Here is a 21,108-nt window from a genome sequence, read left to right as displayed (position 1 = left end):
GCAGCACAGGAACTTAGTGGTTAGCACATTCGCCTCCCAGCAGTGAGATCTTGGGTTCAGGTCCCAATCTGTGTGGAGTTCCCACCCTTTTGTTCATGGGGGGTTCCTTAAGGAACTCGAGTTTCCTCCCACAGTCCATAACACAGTTCACTATCAATATACCTAATTTTTGCAGCTTACGATGACTAGGAGGGCTCAAAGGTAGGTTGGAAAGACTAACTAACCAACTACCACTTATGTCGTGTGCATTTCTAAATAATAAAAAAATAATAATTAGCTTTTATTGTCACATAAAGGCGGCACAGGGGCTTAGCACATTCACCTCCCAGCACTGGAATCTTGGGTTTAAGTCCTTATCTAGGTGGAGTTTCCATGTTCTACTCGTGTCTGTGGAGGCTTTCACCCACAGTCCACTATAAATATATCTAATTTTTGCAGCTTACAATGACTACAAGGGCTCAAAAGTAGGTTGGAGACACCCAACAACCACTTATGTTGTGTGTTTTTTTTAATATTTAAATAATATTTAGCTTTTGTTGTCAATTAAAGGTGTCATGGTGGCTTAGTTCTTAGCACATTCGCCTCCCAGCACTGGGATCTTGGGTTCAAGTCCCTATCTAGGTGGAGTTTTCATGTTTTCCTTGTGTCTCTGAATGTTTCCTCCAGCAACTCGGGTTTTCCTGCCACAGTTCACTATCAATATACATCATTTTTGCAGCTTATGAGGACTAATAGGGCTTAAGAGTAGGTTGAAGACACTAAACTACCACTTATGTTGTGTGTATTTCTAAATAATGAAATAATAATAAGCTTTTATTGTCACATAAAGGCGGCACAGGAGCTTAGTGGTTAGCACGTTCACCTCCCAGCACTGGCATCTTTTCTGGGTTCGAGTCCCTATCTAGGTGGAGTTCCCATGTTCTCCTTTTGTCAATGGGGGGTTCCTTTAGGAACTCGGGTTTTCTCACACAGTCCAATACACAGTTCACTATCAACATACCTCATTTTTGTAGCTTACAATGACTAGGAGAGCTCAAAAGTAGGATGGAGACAACCAACAACCACTTATGTTGTGTGTTTTTCTGGTTAGCACATTCACCTCCCAGCACTGGGACCTTGGGTTCAAGTCCCTATCTGGGTGGAGATCCAATGTTCTCCTCTTGTCTGCGGAGGCTTTCCCCACAGTCCACTATCAATATACCTCATTTTTGCAGCTTACGATGACTAAGAGGGCTCAAAAGTAGGATGGAGACACCCAACAACCACATATGTTGTGTGGTTTTTAAATAATTAAATAATAATTTGCTTTTATTTTCATATAAAGGCAACACAGGGGCTAGTTAGTGGTTAGCACATTCACCTCCCTATCTGGGTGGAGTTTTCATGTTCACCCCATGTCTATGGGGGTTTCCTCTAGGAACTTTCTAGGAACTTTCCTCCCACAGTCCAAAACACAGCTCACTGTCAATATACCTCATTTGTCATCAGCAGGTCTCAGTACTGGCCATTGTCATCAGAAACTGCTGGACTGAATATGAAACACAATTTGTTTCTGACTTCAATTAACAAGCAGACTATTGTTAGTCCAGAAATGACACAGGTTTGTTCAAAAACTCCAGCAGCACTGCTGTGTCTGATCCACTTGTACCAGCACAACACAACACACAGTCAATAAGTACCAAATATAGTCGTATATTATATATGTTGCATCCATTCACCATGTTTTAAACTGCCATATTCTAACCTTTTAGTTTCACATCATGTCAAAAACTGAAAAAAACTACAAAAAATAAGATTTGAAAGCTGCGCTATATAAAATCTCATGAATGTATGTGTGATCAACAAACAAATAGAAAACCTGTTCATCCCTTTATACAAATGCAGTATGACACGCTGTGATTCAGTTTGATGTACTTTTACATCCCTATCCGCTACATTTTGACAATCCACGTCTGTACGGAGAAGATCTGATGACTCAGTCACAAACACCTATTTTTCTGTTCTTCTCTGGCAGGAAGTGAGGCTTAAATATGCATGTAGTGGCCCAGCTCTGCACCGAGAAGCGCTGAGAAGATGACTCAAGTCCCACTGTGCAATGACTGTGAATGCTAATAGAACGGTCCCCTCGCCAAGCCAGAAAGGAGGTGCAGATATTACCAGTGAGGACGGATGAATTTACTATTCGCTCAGTGCTGTAATACACTCTAGTGCCTGCGTGCCTGCTACAGAAGAGAATGAAACAGAAGACACTTTAAGAGACCATCATCTTCACCTCCACATCAGAGAGGGGAGCTCTGACACTGAATGACATGTTTTTTTTTTTTTTTTGCTGGTTTGTGGAGGAGTGCTTCTTTCAAAGCGGGTAGTCTTCACCAAGTGGAGTCTGGCTGCTTGCTTGCTTGCTTGCTCGCTTGCGCTGGCCTCCTTTCTAAAGATACAAAACCCAGCTCTATTCCCCCGCTGTCATGGCTGGGGAGACTGTGCTATCAGGAGAAAAGATAAACTGCCAAACCTAATCATTTAATCATCTAGAAGAAGACGAGTTTGGGATTCAGGTTCTTTCTGGCTGGGTGAGCAGACAGCGTTCGCTTAGTCTCGCTCTATGAGCAAACGATTACAAGTAGCTGGCCCACAAACAACTTCACAAGAAGATAAAAACTTTTCTGACAGGTATTCAACGAATGAAAAAAAAAAAAAAAACGCAGACATCCTTAGATTATATCCATATTTTAGTGATCTACAGGGGAGCCATCAACCACGCACCTTGCAGCTTGATTTAGGGCGTGTCAGTGTGTCTTTGCTATCGTAACGACAGGAAAAGTACACCTTGTGCTGCATTAGACGTGCAAAAGGCATGTACTAATTCTGTTATCGTGGTTGTAAGATAGGACCCAGAGTATTTTAGTGGCTTTTTACTACCTGCTGAAATATGTTATTTAATCTAGTATTTTTTTCTTTTATATTTCTCACAGTTTTTTAGAAATACTGTAGGTCACAATAGCGACCTAGACAGTGGACTTACAATGTGCATTACTTTATAGATCTTCTAAATATAGATTAATAGGATTCAAGTAATGCCACAACTTTTCTTACACTTTTAAATAAAATGTATTTTTAGTTTAAATAAATCATAAATTCCATAGCCATGTGTAGAATATGGCAATGTTGAATACTCATTAATACTCGTTAAAGTGCCCCTCACTAATATCAGAAAAATATTCAAACAACACACTCTATGGGTAGTGTTGAGCGAATGACCTTGGGCACTGAGTAAAAGTAGAAAAATGCGTGAAGGCAAGGAAATCCTTTTGAGTTTTGAATTTATTTTTTTACCAGCTGTGGAGATATTTACAAGCGTGCATAGAGAAAAAAAAAAAAAAAAAGAACACAAAGAGCCTCTCATCAGAAGAATAGACTATAAATGACTGCACAGTCATAATGTCATAAAAATCTAAGTTCTACACACAAAAGTTGAGCTTGGCATCAGCCACCTTCTAGAGACTAGAGCAAACTACCTTTCCCACCTGAGCTCTTCCAACTCAGTATTTATACTCTAAGCCCCTCCCCCTTTAACATTAGAGGCTTACTATATGGTAATGTGTAGGGATACCATACATCATTACACTGATACAGGTACTGTGTGAAAGTGCCATTATCCTATACAATCCTATATCATAGTCATCAATAAAAGACTTGCTTTTGTAAATGCCAACAGCAATTAGAGCTCATCGATGACGTAAGAGTAGTTCAGTAGCCGCCAGAATCAAAGCGAGGAGATCTGCTCTAAACGAGGGCAGAAAGAGCCTGGGGTCAGTCCTGCTGCTCTGAAACCAAGAGACTACAGTAACCTGCACTTTGGTACAAAGTGCTCTGGATGTGATGCATAATTTAACGTACCAGAGAGAGTGGGGCAATATTACTAATCTGGTACTCAGACCTTATCACAGGGGTACTGGTCTCGCTTTTGTCCCCAGGATAAAATCACAGGAATGTGCACAAGAATAGCAGCAGCCCAGTTTACTAGAACTGTACATACTGTACACACTTTCACACATTTTATAACTGTACAAGCCAGAGAGCAAATTTAATACTGTGCTAAACAAGTAACTTCTTGGCAGGGGAATATAGATGCATACAGATGCAGACACACCGATGCACTAGTATAAATGCTCACAATGTCACAGGCCTCTGACACAGACTGTGCTGTAGAATCTTGTTGATTCAACGCTAAAGAATAATCCAAACTTAATGCTGTGCTGGCTTGGTTACTATGTGTAAACTGCTGTAAAACTCCATCCAAGAGCTCACAATGCTGGTGACTGCTGTGTAGCAGAAACAATAGCAGTGGGCAATCTGGTAAATATATTGTATTTTGATATTTAAAGACATTTTCAAAACACACAATATTTATTGCGATATTCTGACAAGCATGATTTTTTTTTGATATACTGATCAGTGTTTAGAAACAGTTGATGTCCATTATAAACTCAGAAAAGTATGTTGTGTAGTACTGTAAGATTTATCACAATCCGATCAAATATTGTTAAACTGGCCTCACAACCACTAAATGGTTTCCGGTCGCTACATACACTTATATACATTATATACAGGAGTTTTCACAACTGTAGTTGGTTTCTATGGACCAAATCAGTTGATAAGTTTGGGTACTTGGAGTACTTAACCATTAATCAAGCCTTACCCTAACCTTAACCTTTAATCAACCCTAAAATCTAACCTAACACCTAACCTTAACTAGCCTTAACCCTTAACCAACCCTAAAATCTAACCCTACACCTATTCTTAACTAACCTTAACCCTTAATCAACCCTAAAATCTAACCCTACACCTAACCCTAACCTTAACCCTTAATCAACCCTAAAATCTTACCCTACACCTAACCTTAACTAACCTTAACCCTTAATCAACCCTAAAATCTAACCCTACACCTAACCCTAACATTAACCCTTAATCAACCCTAAAATCTAACCCTACACCTAACCCTAACATTAACCCTTAATCAACCCTAAATCTAACCCTACACCTAACCCTAACATTAACCCTCAATCAACCCTAAAATCTAACCCTACACCTAACCCTAACCTTAACCCTTAATCAACCCTAACCTTAACCCTTAATCAACCCTAAAATCTAACCCTACACCTAACCTTAACTAACCTTAACCAACCCTAAAATCTAACCCTACACCTATCCTTAACTAACCTTAACCCTTAATCAACCCTAAAATCTAACCCTACACCTAACCCTAACCTTAACCCTTAATCAACCCTAAAATCTAACCCTACACCTAACCCTAACATTAACCCTTAATCAACCCTAAAATCTAACCCTACACCTAACCCTAACATTAACCCTTAATCAACCCTAAAATCTAACCCTACACCTAACCCTAACCTTAACCCTTAATCAACCCTAAAATCTAACCCTACACCTATCCTTAACTAACCTTAACCCTTAATCAACCCTAAAATCTAACCCTACACCTAACCCTAACCTTAACCCTAAAATCTAACCCTACACCTAACCTTAACCCTTAATCGACCCTAAAATCTAACCCTACACCTAACCCTAACATTAACCCTTAATCAACCCTAAAATGTAACCCTTCACCTAACCTTAACAACCTTAACCCTTAATCAACCCTAAAATCTAACCCTACAAATAACCTTAACCTTAACCCTTAATCAACCCTTAAATTTAACTGTTCACTTAACCCTAGCCACAACCCTAACCTAAACTTTAAATCTAACTCTAAATCCAAAATGTTAAGTTTAGAGTTTGGGTTTGAGTTGAATGTAGGGTTACATTCAATAGAGAATTATTTACTTTCACCTTTCAGTTCAATTGCATTTAATAGACATGCAGTTGAATGTTAGTTGAATGTCAGTTGAGCAACATCAAATGGACCATCCAAGTAAAGTGTTACCAAAGTATTCTTCCCTGTATAGTGGAGACAATTATTGCAATAAAAGCAGGATGAACTATTTTTAATACTTCAGAGTGTGTAAAAAACAATGATTTGTGCAGCTGTCCCAATACTTTCATCCATACAGAATAAATGTGCACAATAGTGTTTCTGCATTCTGCAACAGCTGTCTCTGAGGAATCAGCCCAAGGTGTTGTTTGAACCAAACCCAAACACTTCCATCACAGTCTGAAAGAAACCATTAACAAGCAGTGGCTTCAGGTTAGAGTTGAGCCGCTCATATGAGCGTTTTGACAGATGGGATACGGTCCAAAGACAAGCCCGGTGCATCTGAGGTGAAGTAAATAAGTGTGGCCCGGATTCCAGACAGAGTCCAGAGTCCTGGTGAGCAGACCACTGCGAGGAGTCAGGAGTCAGCACAACTTTGCTTGCTATGTAAAATGTAGGATTATCTGCAGACTGTAACAGATTCAGCAGAGTGGGCCAGACCAACTAAACTTCTTTAAACATTCATGACTCGGCCTACGCCAATATTTCTCACACATAAACAACTGAGTTTGGGATATAATATCCACAGCAGATATCTAGGGATTTAACAAAATGCACCTACATAAAATCCCCTGAGAGAATTCTAATCCCCAGACAGCCACAGAACCAACAGATAACCTGCATTTAGGATCTGTCCACACTGCCTGCCTGTATCTGTCTTTCTGAGCTGGTGTAGGGCTCACACATAGAAGCTGCCAGATTTGAATAAAAAGTACTGGGACTTAAACCTACAAATAAATGTATTGTGTAATGTAATGTAAAGGTGTTTCATTCAGTCACAGGAGGATAAAACAGAGCATCTAGCCAAGCTGTCTGCTTTTTACTACATTTACAAACAGAACTAGTAAATTTATAAGAATAAAAGAGCTCTCTACATACTTTGTAACTTTTGTAAGACACCTACCACCCTGTTCTTCAATGCTCAGGTACCAATAAGACCACCATAGAGCAGATTTAATTGGGTGATAAGTCAATTTGAGCCGATACAAATGGATGCAGCAGTGCTGCTGGAGTTTTTAAACACTGCGGCCACTATATAAACCTGCGTTCACAGTGGCAGGCGACAGAGCGACAGACGATCAGTCATTTCCTATGGTAGGGCGCGATTATTTGTAGCCACAGGCATGGCAACAGAGTTTGATGAAGCTGCTCATCACTGCGATGGAGCTGATCTTAAAAGAAGACCCCTCTACTCCTGTTCTGTTTCTCAGTACTTTTACTTTTACTTTAATAAACTACTTGCAATACTTAAGTAGAAAAAAAAATGTTGAATACTTTAGCACCTCCACTTAAGTGTGGTGATTAAAAAAACACTTCTATTTCTACTCAAGTCCCTTTTTTGAATGGACCACTTGTACTTTTACTCAAGTCTGGGTCTTTAGTACTTTATACATCTCTGCCCATCACCCAAATAATACCTGCTCTGGGGGTCCTGTGGGGTCCTGGCCATTATAGTAAAGTATGCAGAGAAACATATAAGACTACAGTCTGTAATTATAGAATAAGGAGGTGTTCATAATATTCTCACTGGACTGTGTAAATCTACTGCAAAAAGAAGACTGAAATACACAACACACCTATAGCTCTGCAAAAAAAAAAAAAGAGATTCACTTCAGTTTCTGAATCAGTTTCTCTGATTTTGTCTGATTTTATTTATATGTATATGTTTGAGTAAAATTAACAATGTTGTTTTATTCTATAAACTACAGACAACATTTCTTCCAATTCTAAATTCCAAATCAAAATATTGTCATTTAGAGCATTTATTTACAGAAAATGAGAAATGGATGAAATAACAAAAAAAAAAAATGCAGAGCTTTCAGACCTCAAATAATGCAAAGAAAATAAGTTCATATTCATAAAGTTTTAAGAGTTTTCATGCATCTTGGCATAGAGGTTCTCCTCCGGCAGTCTTACACACTGCTTTTGAAGTACTTTATGCAGCATCTGGTGCAGTAATTCAAGCAGTTCAGCTTGGTAGTGATAAGCTTGTAATCATCCATCTTCCTCTTGATTGTATTCCAGAGGTTTTCAATTTGGTGAAATCAAAGAAACTCATCATATTGTATTTGTCAAAACTAAACTTTCTGTAGCTTTAGAACAGAAAGGTAGGCATTCTGTGTCAACTTAAAAAAAACACTTGAAAGAAACCAACCTCTAACACTTCTAACACAGACTGTAGCAATGCTTCTTTATATACAATGTGGCTCATGTGGATAATGACAAGGCAAATGAAAGGAGAAAGTCCCTAGACAAACCAAAGACGCTCTGCAAATCATTTCCCTCGAGAGAACAAAAAGAAGCTATGCACACGCCTTAAATATCAGGCTGTGTAGCTGAGTGACAAATTCCACTGATGGCTTCACACAGACTTTCTGAAAGTTCACAGAAGTTCAAGTCACAAAAGCAGGAAAAGAGAACAGAAAGGGAAAAGGGACAAAGAGAAATAGAGCGAAGAGACGAATTAACTGCACAGTTCATTTCAGTCCAGCTGATAGCATCTCCTCAATCCCCTCCATCTGGCACAGCTCCATGGAGTGGTAGATAGAGCAGAGTGGGGGAAAGAGGAAGATGAAGGAGAAGTGAATGAGGGAGGGGCATTATAAGTGTCCTGCCTGCTCGCTCTGCAAATATGGCCACATGCCTCAGCTAATGACGGTGCAGTGGAAGCCAAGGGTTCTTCTCCCGCTGCGAGGCTGCCTGGCACAGAGTGGTCAGCAGACTGAAGCAAGCAGAAGTGTTTAACTCTGTGTACAGCGCTGCCGGGGAGCTGTGCTGACCTCTGGAAGAGTTCTCTGTTTCTGCATATTGCACTGTTAGTCACTGGGAGAGATACAACACATACTCAGTGTTCCAAAGCACAGGCCAAGACCGAGGTACAGTGGCTCCTTGGTAAAATGGTCCCCTTAGTCAGACAAATGGAGCAGTCTAAGATTTATTTATTTATTTTTTTTATCCTGGGCTGCCCGTACTGTTTTGGAGCGTAATGGCTGGTTCAACTGTTATGCCAACTTCCCTGGTGACTGTGTATGTTGATGCACAGAGCTGGGGCAACAGTGCAGAACATCTTGAGTAGAAGCATGGAGCTGGAACAGTACAAACCACAAACAATGGAAACAGACCCCAATGTTTATGTGCAATTGATTGTTGGTAAAGATGCATGAATACCAACACTGGTATTAAAAAAATACCATGTTCATTTACTCCTACATGCAAACAAGGCTCTGATATCAACATTTTAATACCATGTGCCTAGTGCACTTACTTAAATTAAAATATGTGGAATGTGAAATTATTTCACTATAAGTGATGCTAACCTATGCAAAGCAGACCGCAAACTGTGCTTGATTAAAATATCGAGACTTCCTACAACAAGTAACCTGATAAAACCTCTTAAAATAAAAACACAAAATAAACAAACTCACTGTTGCATTGCACTAATTGACACTAACAACTGTACTAATTGCATAATTGTAAGTAGGTGTTGAATAGGGGTGCAGGGAAAAAATCGATTCGAGCTTGAAACACGCTTCTAACATTGAACGATTCAGAATTGATTTTCATTTTCAAAAAATTGTTTTTTTTTGCGGGTGCAGCTACTGCCGCACGAAGCTTTTTAACTGTACCGCGGAGCTGAGCTACTGTCCTGCGCAGCTCTTTATCAGTTATCACTATCTCCGCAAGATAGTTAAAGAGCTCCGCAGGATAGTTAAGAAGCTCTGCGGTACAGTAGGTGAGCTCTGCGAGACAGTATGAGCTCTGCGCGACAGTAGCTGAGCTCCGCAAGACAGTATGAGCTCGACAGTACCTGAGCTCCACAGGACAGTAGATGAGCTTCGCGAGACAGTTAAAAAGCTCCGCGGTACAGTTAAAAAGCTCCGCAAGAGAGTTAAAAAGCTCCGCAAGACAGTTAAAAAGCTCTGCAGTACAGTTAAAAAGCTCCGCAAGACAGTTAAAAAGCTCCGCAAGACAGTTAAAAAGCTCCGCGGTACAGTTAAAAAGCTCCGCGGTACAGGTAAAAAGCTCGGCGGTACAGGTAAAAAGCTCCGCGGTACAGTTAAAAAGCTCCGCGGTACAGTTAAAAAGCTCCGCGGTACAGGTAAAAAGCTCCGCGGTACAGGTAAAAAGCTCGGCGGTACAGGTAAAAAGCTCCGCGGTACAGTTAAAAAGCTCCGCGGTACAGTTAAAAAGCTCCGCGGTACAGGTAAAAAGCTCGGCGGTACAGGTAAAAAGCTCGGCGGTACAGTTAAAAAGCTCCGCGAGACAGTAGGTGAGCTCCGCGGGACAGTAGGTGAGTGTCGCGAGACAGCAGCAACAGGACAGGGAAAGTTTTTGCTCTTACTGCCACTGTAACACTGTCGTGTTACAGTGTTTGTTGTTGCGCCGCTAAAGTATGGAGGATGAAGAAAAAGAAATCCAACCGATTTGAAAGAATCTGAAGAAAATCGAATCGTGACCCAAAGAATCGATTCTGAATCGAATTGTGGGATTCCCAAAGATTCACAGCCCTAGTGTTGAATATTTGCAAGTACAAAAATACACATATTGTATTTTCTGCACTATAAAACACAATAAAAATATTTTAATTTAACCAGTCAGGTTGTAAGGAGTAGTAAAGCCACTCTACTGAAGTACAGCATTATGCAGTAGTTTTAGTTTAGTTCTCCAGCGCCGGGACTGGAGCAGCATTAGCATTAGCCACTAACTGCACTAAGTGCTAGTTCTTTCGCCGTTCAGAGGTGAGTATTATCGGCCTGTAGCTTGCTGCTAACCCTGGCTAGCACTGCTAGAGCAGTATTAGCATTAGCCACTAACCACGCTAAGTGCTAGCTCTTTTGCTGTTCAGAGGTGAGTATTATTGGACTGTAGTCTGCATGTTTACCGTGTTAAAAAAAGCTACATGGGATGAACCGCTAGCTAATATCACTCTGGCTTACCAGAACACACAGGGTTCCTCAGTCTATCACTATCGTGTGGCATTAGCCTCTAACTGCCATAGAAGGTTAATGAAGAATCACTCCAATGCTTGTTAAACACAGAAGTATGGATTTCTTTGAGCACTCCTCCCACTAAAACTGAGCTGCTATCTGATTGGATGTGAGGATTCTTTTGGACAGCTTGCAGCATGTTTGGTGAGTTTAGGTGAGGATTGGAACAGTGCTCCTATTACTATTACTACTGTTTCTAATGGCTGGAAGAAGAAGCGGTATGAAGGATGACTAAAGAATGAAAATTAACTGGCACACCATCCCCTCAAACACCTACACAATTATCACACAGAAGGGAGGGCGGATTCGCACTTGTGCACAACGGCATTCTCACTCCTTTCATTTGCACGCAACAGGAGAACACACATTTACATGCATATGCTCCCTCCACACACACACGGTCACACACACACATGTAGACACACAGTCAGAAGTGGTGAAGCTGACTGTTGCTGACTGATGGCTCCAGCTCCCCCAGGCAGCAAGATAGAAAAGCCTCTTCACAGCCAGTTATGGAGATTCAATCATTCAGTCCTTTTATGTTGTATGTTAAGCAAAGCTAGCAGCAAAGCTAACCACCTACCCACCCCCCCCCCCCCCCCCCGCCCAGTCTCTGCAGGACTCCTTCAAACATGCAGCCCTTTCATTACCAGAACACCAACAGGCTGAAATAACAGCAAACAAGCCGAAGAAACCGCTAAGAACTTCTGGCTTCAACGCAACTCCTCCCTACTGTGAGAATGGTTAGGAGAAAAAGAGATAGAATAAAAGAGAGAGAAAGAATGAAAAGAGAATGAGCTACAAAACCAGGACTGACTGACTGAGGCTGAGCTGTCTGAGGCAGGCTGCGAAAGACTGCTGTAAACATTTAGCCCACATATCAGCAATCAGCCCTTGTCACTCCTCATCTGAGATGTCACAAGGTCTTAGCGCTAACACTGCCACAACGCACAACAACACAATCAGCCCCGCGGCTACCTCATCCACCGCGTCCACACGTCTGCCACCATGCAGGTAGCACGGACGGAACACAGAGCATCGCAATGAGCATCGCAATGAGGCATGACTATATACCTCGCCTTATTTAGAGCGAACCCGAGCGAGACAGAGCCTGTGGGCAGACATGGTGTTTATTAAAATAGCAACGCTGACGCTAATGGGCTAACAGCTAAGATAAAAAATCCACGTGGGCTGCTCGTTTGTCACATTGATGACCACAGCTTGCGTGGTGCCCACGGCATGGTCCGCTCTCCTACAGGCAAAGATTGCACAACATTCAGAGTTTCCCTCTTAAAAATGAGACACGCTAAAAATAATAACACGGGAACACCTGAACACATGAAAATTCAGTGTAATTACATAACCAGAACAACTGTAATACATCTGTTCCAACGTGTACTTCACCAGCAGTTACACTGTTATTACAAAATATTAAATTACAAAATAATGGCTTCATAAAGAAGCTGACTGTGTTAAAGCAAAATTATGTAGCATTTTGACATTAAAATAACAGCTTCAGGGCTTCGAGTGGTCCAGCGCTCTAAAGTGGCGCTGCCACTATGATCAGGAAATCACTGGTTCAAATCCTGTTCATGTACCTTGCCATCAGCTGCCGGAGCCCTGAGAGAGCACAATTGGTCTTGCTCTCTCTCTGGGTGGGTAGATGGAGCTCTTTCACCTCATCACTCCAAAGGGTGATGTCGATCAGCACAAGGCTGCGTCTGTGAGCTGATGTATCAGAACCGAGTGGCTGCGTTTTCCTCAGCGTGCGCTGTGATGCTACTCAGCGATTCTGCGTTAACAGCAGTTTAAAAGAGATGGTGACTTACTTCACATGTGTCAGAAGAGGCAAGTCCAAGTCTTCACCCTACTGGTGTTGGGGATTCACGAGTAATACGGTTAGTCCTAATGATAAGTGGGTTGGCAAATTGGCCTTGCAAATTAGAGGGGTTAGTTAAAAAAAATAAATACTACTTCAGGTTCAAAATGTTGCTAACTGCACTGTGCATCTATGGTTAAGCAGGTGAGGCAACTCTCACCCATCATATTTAGTAAAATTTAGTAATAACACTCTTTCTCAGTCCACATTATTCATATTATTTCACTTTGATTGTTCTGTATCTCTCAGCTTGTCCAGAAATGCATGTGTAACGTGTGCCATTCTCAAGAGGAGGCTAAAAAAGGTAAACTCCACTGCCTGGCTGTAGGTAAAAGAGGTATAAATTATCGCATAATACTTTATACAGTATATTGGCAAACAGTTCTCCTCTTTAGCATCAGTGCTGATTTAACTTACTCTTTTTCATTAGGATTGTGCCAGATCAATCTGCCTCCTGATGAGGGGATGAAAAACAAGAAGAAAGTGTATGTGAATGTATAAGATATTTTTAGTGCATGTATAGTGTGTATGTATTATGCATTTTACAAAATGTGCCTGTTATTCTGTCACTGCTATTTGTTGAATGTACTTCATGAACTGATGATATTAATAGTAAAATATCAATATTTCTAGGCATAAGACTTCTTGTATTAGCACACACGTTCCTTTCTATTTCTGTTGTTTTGCTGTGCTCTGCATATTGTGAGCGGAGTATCATGTTTTACAGGTGGAATCAAAGCTGTAATATAGTCCGTGAGGCTGTCATTTCTGCTAATGTCAACCCAAGGCTGTCTCTGTATTGATATTATCTCTAATTATCAGCAAACAATAGTGCTGCTAAATTATTGGAAATGTTTACTTTAATTGAGTGTTTAATAAATCATTGTGATATAATATGTTATTAGAAAGTTCTGTCTTTGATGGTTTTTGATCTGTCTAATTTGAAGAATAAGAGGGTGGTGAAACAAGGAATTATCCGCATACATGGAAATATGACTGTACTGCAGCGCATGCACTCCAAAATAAGAGCTTTCAGCTGCAAACAATACAGAGAGTGATATGTCCTTGTCTACCCTGCCTGTGTGAGTGTGTTTGAGTGTGCGGTGGGTGAGTTTGTGTGTGTGTATACTCTGAGTGCACGCTGAAGCAAACAAAACCACGCAAAGATGCAGGGAGCCAGACAGGCGTGCCAGCCTTTGGTGAGCTCCTCCCACGCTCGCTCCTCTCGCTGGAGTGCAGATCGGCTTTGCTTTTGTCTAAGTCCAGTGAGAGCAAACGCAACCTTCCACTGGATCATCTTACTCTTCCCCGCTCTTCCGCACTCGCTGCTGCTCGGCACCAATCAATAGCGTTTTAGCCAGCACTTCCCCGCCGGCACTTACCAAAGGTTAATGCACACAGGGTAGCAAAGGCCCGCGTCAGCCACCGCTGCCTATCTGCTTCCAACATGATGCTCCGCCACCTCCACTTCCCTGCCTCGCTTAAAAAGCACACGATTGAAGGCTCAATCGGGGCCTGTGTCGTGTCTCGCCGTCAGTCGGCCTATAGAGAGTTCTTTAAGGCAGCCCGAGGAGAGCAGAGCACAGAGAGGGAGAGAGAGGGAAAGAGAGGGAGAGAGATAGAGACTTTCAGCTTTTTAAGGAGTCATGACATCGCTACGCCAAGCAGCTCAGAGAAAGTTGGCAGTCGCGGCTCACTGCTGATAAAATGTGCGGCTGCTACGCAACGGGGCATAGATGCTTATGATGATGATGGTTGCAACAAAAGACATGAATTATGCACCATTGCGCGCTCACTTCGTTAACAGAATTGCTGAGTAGCTGGAGGGCGTGATTTCCTCAAATTGGGCCATTCATTCTGATGCTAAGACAATCACTGGATTGCGTAGCGTAGTTAACCTTCCTTTAGAGGGTGGAGGACACAATAGGATGAGGGTGGTGACTAACTTACATGCCTGGAGTGTCACCCGGTGAGCAAAGAGGGGTTAAGAGACTTACCGAAGAGCCTAAAAGTGGCAAAAGCTGGCTAAAAAAACAGGTATTGAGCCCACAACTCTGTCGATCAAAAAAAGTGAATGGCGACTTCAAGAAAATATGATGTTGTTGATACTGGAGAGCAGCTCATCTCCAGAATCTGATACTTATGGGATCAGGGGTTGCAAGGTGTTGAGTTCATGACCATGGCTTTTCCTGATCTAGTCTAGATCTGCAGAAGTGAATACAACAATTTTAAACTCTAGCTGAGTTTAGATTTTTTTTCAATAAGACTTGATTGAGAAAGCCACACCTACGAAAGCACATAGGGCAGGGCTAAAGCTAACTGAATACAGCCTCTTCAACTTGCTAACAGCTCATTACACTAAGAAGGACAGCAACAACAACATCTTAAGCAAGAGAAAGATAGACGTTAGAAATTAGATTGTTGTAGTTTCCACAAGCACTTCATGAAAAAAAAAAAAAACTTAAAAAATCAGTGTTTTATTCAAAGCAAAAAACCAGTATGCTAAATAGGCCTGTTTAACGACAACCGAGCCTTTTGTACCCCCAAGCAATGTCACATCCTTACTATTTATACTGTGCATCAAAGAACAACTTAAACACTCAACATATGGATTCTTTAGAGCCTTTAAAACAACAAAAGAACAGGAAGAACATTTGAAGAGGGGACTCAAAACCTTTACATATGACTAAGAAGCCCATTGATGTTTCAAATGCTGCTTTAAGTGAGGACACAAGGGGGGGAGAATAGAGAGAACAAGAGAAAAAACACAGAGAGAGAGAGAGAGAGAGAGAGAGATAGAGACTGGGCTTGGGGGACAAAGACATCAGACTGTTTGTGGTTTCTAATGAAGCAAGGGTAATGTGCTGGAATAGTCTGAGGCCTTCATTTCACCAGCTCCAGGCAGCGGAGGAGATCTGCATCTCTCCTCTCTGCGTTTCTTTCATGTCGTTCTAAATGGGTCACTAAACACGAGCGCTGCATCAGGGCTCGCCATCAGACTGCTGAGTCGACAGGATGTTTTGTTATTTCCAGGTTCGCTACAAAAGGTAGGGCTATTACCGCCGTGTCAAAACAGTCGCCGCTGTTTGCTTCGTTAATCGGCAGCGGTGGCTTTTCTGAAATGCCAAACAGACACCAATTAGAGGTCCATCAGCGACGGTTGGAGCGGTGGAAAGGTTAGAATAGCACATGGCATCAACATGCTGCCAAGCGGCCTGCTCCGGACCAGGAACCCCTCGCCCCCGCTCCGCTCTCGCTCCGCAACAACACACAGCCATGGGCGGACCTTTGCTAATGGAGCGCTGCGGCTAATGAGATGAATCTATCCATTACAATGCTTTAACGAGGTTAAATCTGCATGGCTGCTAATTAGTCTACGCCCCTCTGCATTAACTCTCCTCCTCGGAGACACTCTGAGAACTTCCCTTGACTATCTAGCGCTGCCAAAGGACATTGTAGCGGCCTAACGCATTACACTCCAGATGCTTGGAATTGTTGTCATTTCTTTTCTTTTTTTTTTTTTCTTCTTTTTTTCATCCCCTCATCAGGGTGCAGATTGATCTGGCACAGTCACGGTGGATAAGAGTAAGGCTTAATGACAGACTGGGCAGTGAAATCGGCACTGATGCTAAAGAGAAGAGCTGTTCGCCAACTCTCGGTTGCTAAGCAGACCCACTCGCGGGAACAGCACGCGGCGGTAATGGAGCAGGCGAGGACGTGCAGGCGGTGGGCCATTGCGAGCTTCTCGAAACAATTCCCATTATTCAAATGAACATCATCGAGGGCTCATCGTCTTAGAGGGACGCTAATTGCTTACAACCGCCAATGAGCAAACTGTGTGCTCTTCAGCGCCTTCCAGAACCGCATGGTGCCACGAGTGCAAGAAGCACCCGGCATTACAAAAGCGACTGTTTTCCAACCTCCCGTATCTCTCTCTCGCTAAGAGAGGGGCTCTCATGCACAGATTAGCACCTTGAGGGTGTGGGTATTCAGTTCAGTGGATACAGATGGAGTCCACGCTCTAAGAAAATGAGCGTTCTGAAATGGGCAGATTAGATTAGCGCCGGGAGGTTTTGATCTAAAGCTCGCCGGCTGCCTTTGATCTGCACATCCTGCTCCTGACTGCGACTAGCGCACAATGGCCCATTTCACTCCCATTTGTGTCAGTCGCACGGGTGCGTGAGGAACAGAGCGTGGATAAGGAGAGCCGCTCGCCGCCGTCTGCATTCATTTAAGCCCTAATCACAGTCACTCCCAACCTCTCCGTTCCACAGGCAAACTAGCATAAACCCAAGAACCACCAAAGTCCAGCTCTAACAAAAGCAGGCATGGAAAGATAGCTGGGTTTGTGTTTAATAATAGGCAGGAACGTGTCTGAACCAGTGGCTGTAGACAAGAGATTGGCAGATGGGAGAAACCACCACAGGTCTAGCACTTCTGCTGGCTGGAATATGCTGAAGTATGATGTCTGGTTCCACCCATCCTTATAGGTTACAAATGACAAAAGTCCTCATTTTTCTCAAGTAAAATGTCATTTTTCATCTCCAGTGTCTATTTCCAAATGTTTTCTCTGTTCTAATATATCACTATTTTTATTCTCTTACATAAATCAGTTGTAAATTTTTGCTACCTTTTAAGGGCATTTTCACACTTGTAGATTGTTTCTATGGTCCGGATCAATTTATGAGTTCTTTGTTTGGTGTATTTTCTCCCTTTGTTTGGTTTGGTTTCACACAGGCATAAACCTAAAGGCACCAAAATGCGCACCAATAAATCATGCGAGCACACTTTGTCCTCTGATTGGTCAGAGCTGTCTGGCGCATGAGCATTACAGTAAATATAGTAAGAAGATTCTGTGTTCCAGCGCGTACATCTGTGCAGTGTGAACACTGAAAATTTACCGCTGTGCTCTAAACACGAGCGGTGAACACTGCACACACTAAGAGTGTAAACAGCATGGAGTAGCAGCGACGGTATTTGTTAATAGCTGTGGTAATTAGCATTATCTGGCTAATATACCAGATTAAGCTGTGTCTTATCAGCTCAAATAAAAGGAGTATATTTGATTGGTGGGTCGGCTCGAGACCGGATCACGTTCTGACCGCTTCAGAGTTAGTTTGGGACCAGATTGAGACCCCCTCCACTAGCAGATCTCGGTCTGGTGTTATCACACCTGATTGATCGAACCACATTAAGCGTACAAATGGACCAGAGTTTGTTTTAACTGAAACAAATAGTGCTAGTGTGAAAATGCCCTAAATAGGCTGGGTTATACATTGGAAGAAAGTGATTTACAGCCTTAGTTGGAACAGATATCTACATGAAGATGCTGAGTTGTAGTTGCACAGATCTAAAGATGAAGAACAGCACAGATAATGTGATTAAATTAGTCCAGCCCAGTCCAAAAACCATTTAAAACGTTTTTTTTTATTTTTATTACAGTAGAAACAGGATCATACTGGCTCCTACAGACTAATCTGTAAGCTCAATGAAGGCAGTCTGAGACACGCCTAAACTAAAACAAGATGATTGGTCTGTCAAAACAGTAGGCAAGTCTGACTCCACCTCTGGTTTCTATTGTGTTCTTGACTCTGGTTGCAAATTCGGTTCCAACATGGCGACATTTTGCCTTCATTTCTATAGAAGAGAACAAAAATGGAAGCACAGCATCTACGTTGCTCTACAATTATTGATCTGAACAGATGAACATCTGAGTAAATCAAGATCAAGAAAGAGAGGGCATGTCTTCAGCTTCATCAGAAGTGGAAGAGTGAGAACACTGCAAACCCTCACCACATAGAAACAACCTGAGGGAAAGATGGGCTCATTAACACTGACAATTCATCTGATCCAATTAACATCTCCAAACGTGAAACTGAAGGCGGTGTCTCTCGTTCTCAAGTATGTCTCTCTATCTCTCTCTCTCCCTCTCTTCAACTTATCATAATTTAATTAACGAGTTCAGCATTTCTGTTAATATTTGCAGGGGTTTTAAAGCAGCTCACCCACAGGGAAATGAAGCAGGAGACAGGTAAGGTCAACTCCATCGTTTCTTCACTCTGCAGGTCACACACTGCAAGCTCAATGAGGTCAAGTGATCTACAAGCCAGAGTAATACTAACAGTGCTAATGTTTACTTTCACTGCTCGCAGAATCCATGACCTGCTGACTTAACCTTTCATAAGCAGAGGGCACAAATGCGAGACTTTACTTTAGAAGTTCAATAAACTCCAAACAACTACTGTAACAGACAGTTTTATGGCTTTTTCTGAAGGTACACAAGTGAATCAACAAATAAAGTAATAGACTTACATTACATTTTTTTTTCTTGATTCTACAGGAATGTGTGTTCATTAGAAATGCTCCTTTTTTTTACAATTTTACTTTTTTACATTGACTTCTACTGAAAGATAAATAAAAGTTGTATAGTGATACATGGTTTTTAGATGTTTTGGACAGCAATTCACTTGCATTTCCTTGCTACTGAACAATAGAATAAACAGTGGCTCACAGAAAGCTTCGATTTTCCACAGACCCATTACACTGTGCTGACTGACGAGCAGCTTCTAGGAAGATAATCATTTTTCCACTTGGGCAAACGGTAGAGATACTTTTGCCACCAGGGGGCCTGTGTGAAGAGGCTACACACCAACAGGAGGTAGGGAAGGCTTTTCCAAACAGAGATTAAGCCTAGTTGTTTATTATTCAATTTTCAACCTCCATTTAAAATGATATGTAGTACAAAACTAGGCTCTAGGACACTGGCCCTTAAAAAGGCTTTGAAATGCTTAAAGCTGTGAGCCGTGGTTAGAAGGGCTTGGACAAAAGTTTGAGATTTGAAAATGTAATATGTGGCAGGAAAAATGATATTTGGCTGAGCTTATTGATTGGCCTGGTGTATAGTAAAGTAACACAACTGGGAAAAAAAAGATAACCTGGTGGATTAATAAGCTAGTTAGATCTATATTATTGCAACGTATGTACACTTTCCTCTATAATGGACAAACAGTTCAAAACAGCATTTTTGCATCCAAGCGTGAGCGACGTACCTGGAGGAAGATTAGGCCGCTTCCTCTTCTTGCTGTTGTTGTTCTCTGTTCCGTTCTCCAGTGGACACTCGGGCACCAGAGGACCATTGGAGCCGTTGAACTGCAGGGGTTCGTTGTTGCTGGCGGGGTCAAAGGGCAGCGGATTCAGTCCTGAGAGAGACAGAGAAGATAAATATGCACTGTTAGCCCACTGGTCCCTATTCCAACACACTAGAGTTTAAAGCTGGTGTCCATAAGATTTAGGATTTGGAGGATTTTGGGTTCCTCTAGTGAAGATGGGTAATTGCAAAGAGCATGTGGAAGAATCATTTTAAACTGGGCGAGTGTGATGTGGTCTCCTTTCAGAGAGGATGAATCTGATTGGAGGTTATAATCAGTCAGAGAATCAGTCAGAGTCAGACACTGTTTTGTCAGTGTAAATACTGAGGTCTGATTTTCCCCTTCTGAAGTCTCCATTGTTCCACCAGTGTGACGCAAGTACGTAAAGACGCGTGATGTGGCCATAAGAACTCCCGCAAAAAGCGACCCGACACCCCAGTTTTTAGAATGAATATATTAGGCTTAGCAGGGATGGTTGTTCACACAGCACACTGGTACCATTAAACACAATATTTTATCTCTTCTCCACTCAGAAATGCTTCTGCTTTCAGTTTAGAAACAAAATAATACGTACTGCCACTTACTGCCACCAAATCACATTAGAACATTAGATATCACTGTGCAAAACAGAAGCATCAAGTTAACCACGTTCTGAACGGCATCAACTTCTCTGTACTCAAAGGAATCTGGGAGTTTTTTAATTGAAAGAAATGGTCTGGATCATGAGACTGTTATCGACAACAAGTCCAAAGGCAGGGGTCTTTCACGGTTCAGGGTTGTGTCAATGCATGGCTGTGAGGGGACCATTAATGTAGACTTGCAACATATGCTGTCTTCAAGACAATCTTGTCTTTTCCAAGGACGTCAAGACATTTTTCAACAAGACAACGCAAAACCAGTAACGCCACAATATCAGCGACTTCCCTCCACATACGCAGCAAGCCAGCTGATTTAATCTTCGTGCTGAAGAGTAGGACTTTCACTGTAAGAAGATGCCATATTGAGTATTATGAGAACGCCCATTCATATTTCAGCCATTAGCCAGTTTCCTTATTAGTAACATCTCTGGTTTAACAAGCCAAGAAACAATGGCTGCGCAAA

General features: G+C 41.9%; 1 protein-coding gene across 5 annotated transcripts in view; it reads right to left on the bottom strand.

Annotated features, from left to right (window-relative positions):
• enox2 (ecto-NOX disulfide-thiol exchanger 2) overlaps positions 1–21,108 on the bottom strand; it is a 381,399-nt gene that overhangs the window by 187,041 nt on the left and 173,250 nt on the right. For all 5 annotated transcript variants that reach the window (XM_049474865.1, XM_049474866.1, XM_049474867.1 and 2 more), the window contains one exon: positions 19,909–20,058. In XM_049474865.1, coding sequence (XP_049330822.1) covers positions 19,909–20,058 — 150 coding nt within the window. The remainder of the gene's footprint in view (positions 1–19,908; positions 20,059–21,108) is intronic.

Source organism: Astyanax mexicanus, chromosome 2 (genome assembly GCF_023375975.1).
Source record: "Astyanax mexicanus isolate ESR-SI-001 chromosome 2, AstMex3_surface, whole genome shotgun sequence".
NCBI lineage: Eukaryota > Metazoa > Chordata > Actinopteri > Characiformes > Acestrorhamphidae > Astyanax > Astyanax mexicanus.
Note: the sequence above shows the minus strand (reverse complement) of the source record. Positions and strands in the feature narration are given on the sequence as shown.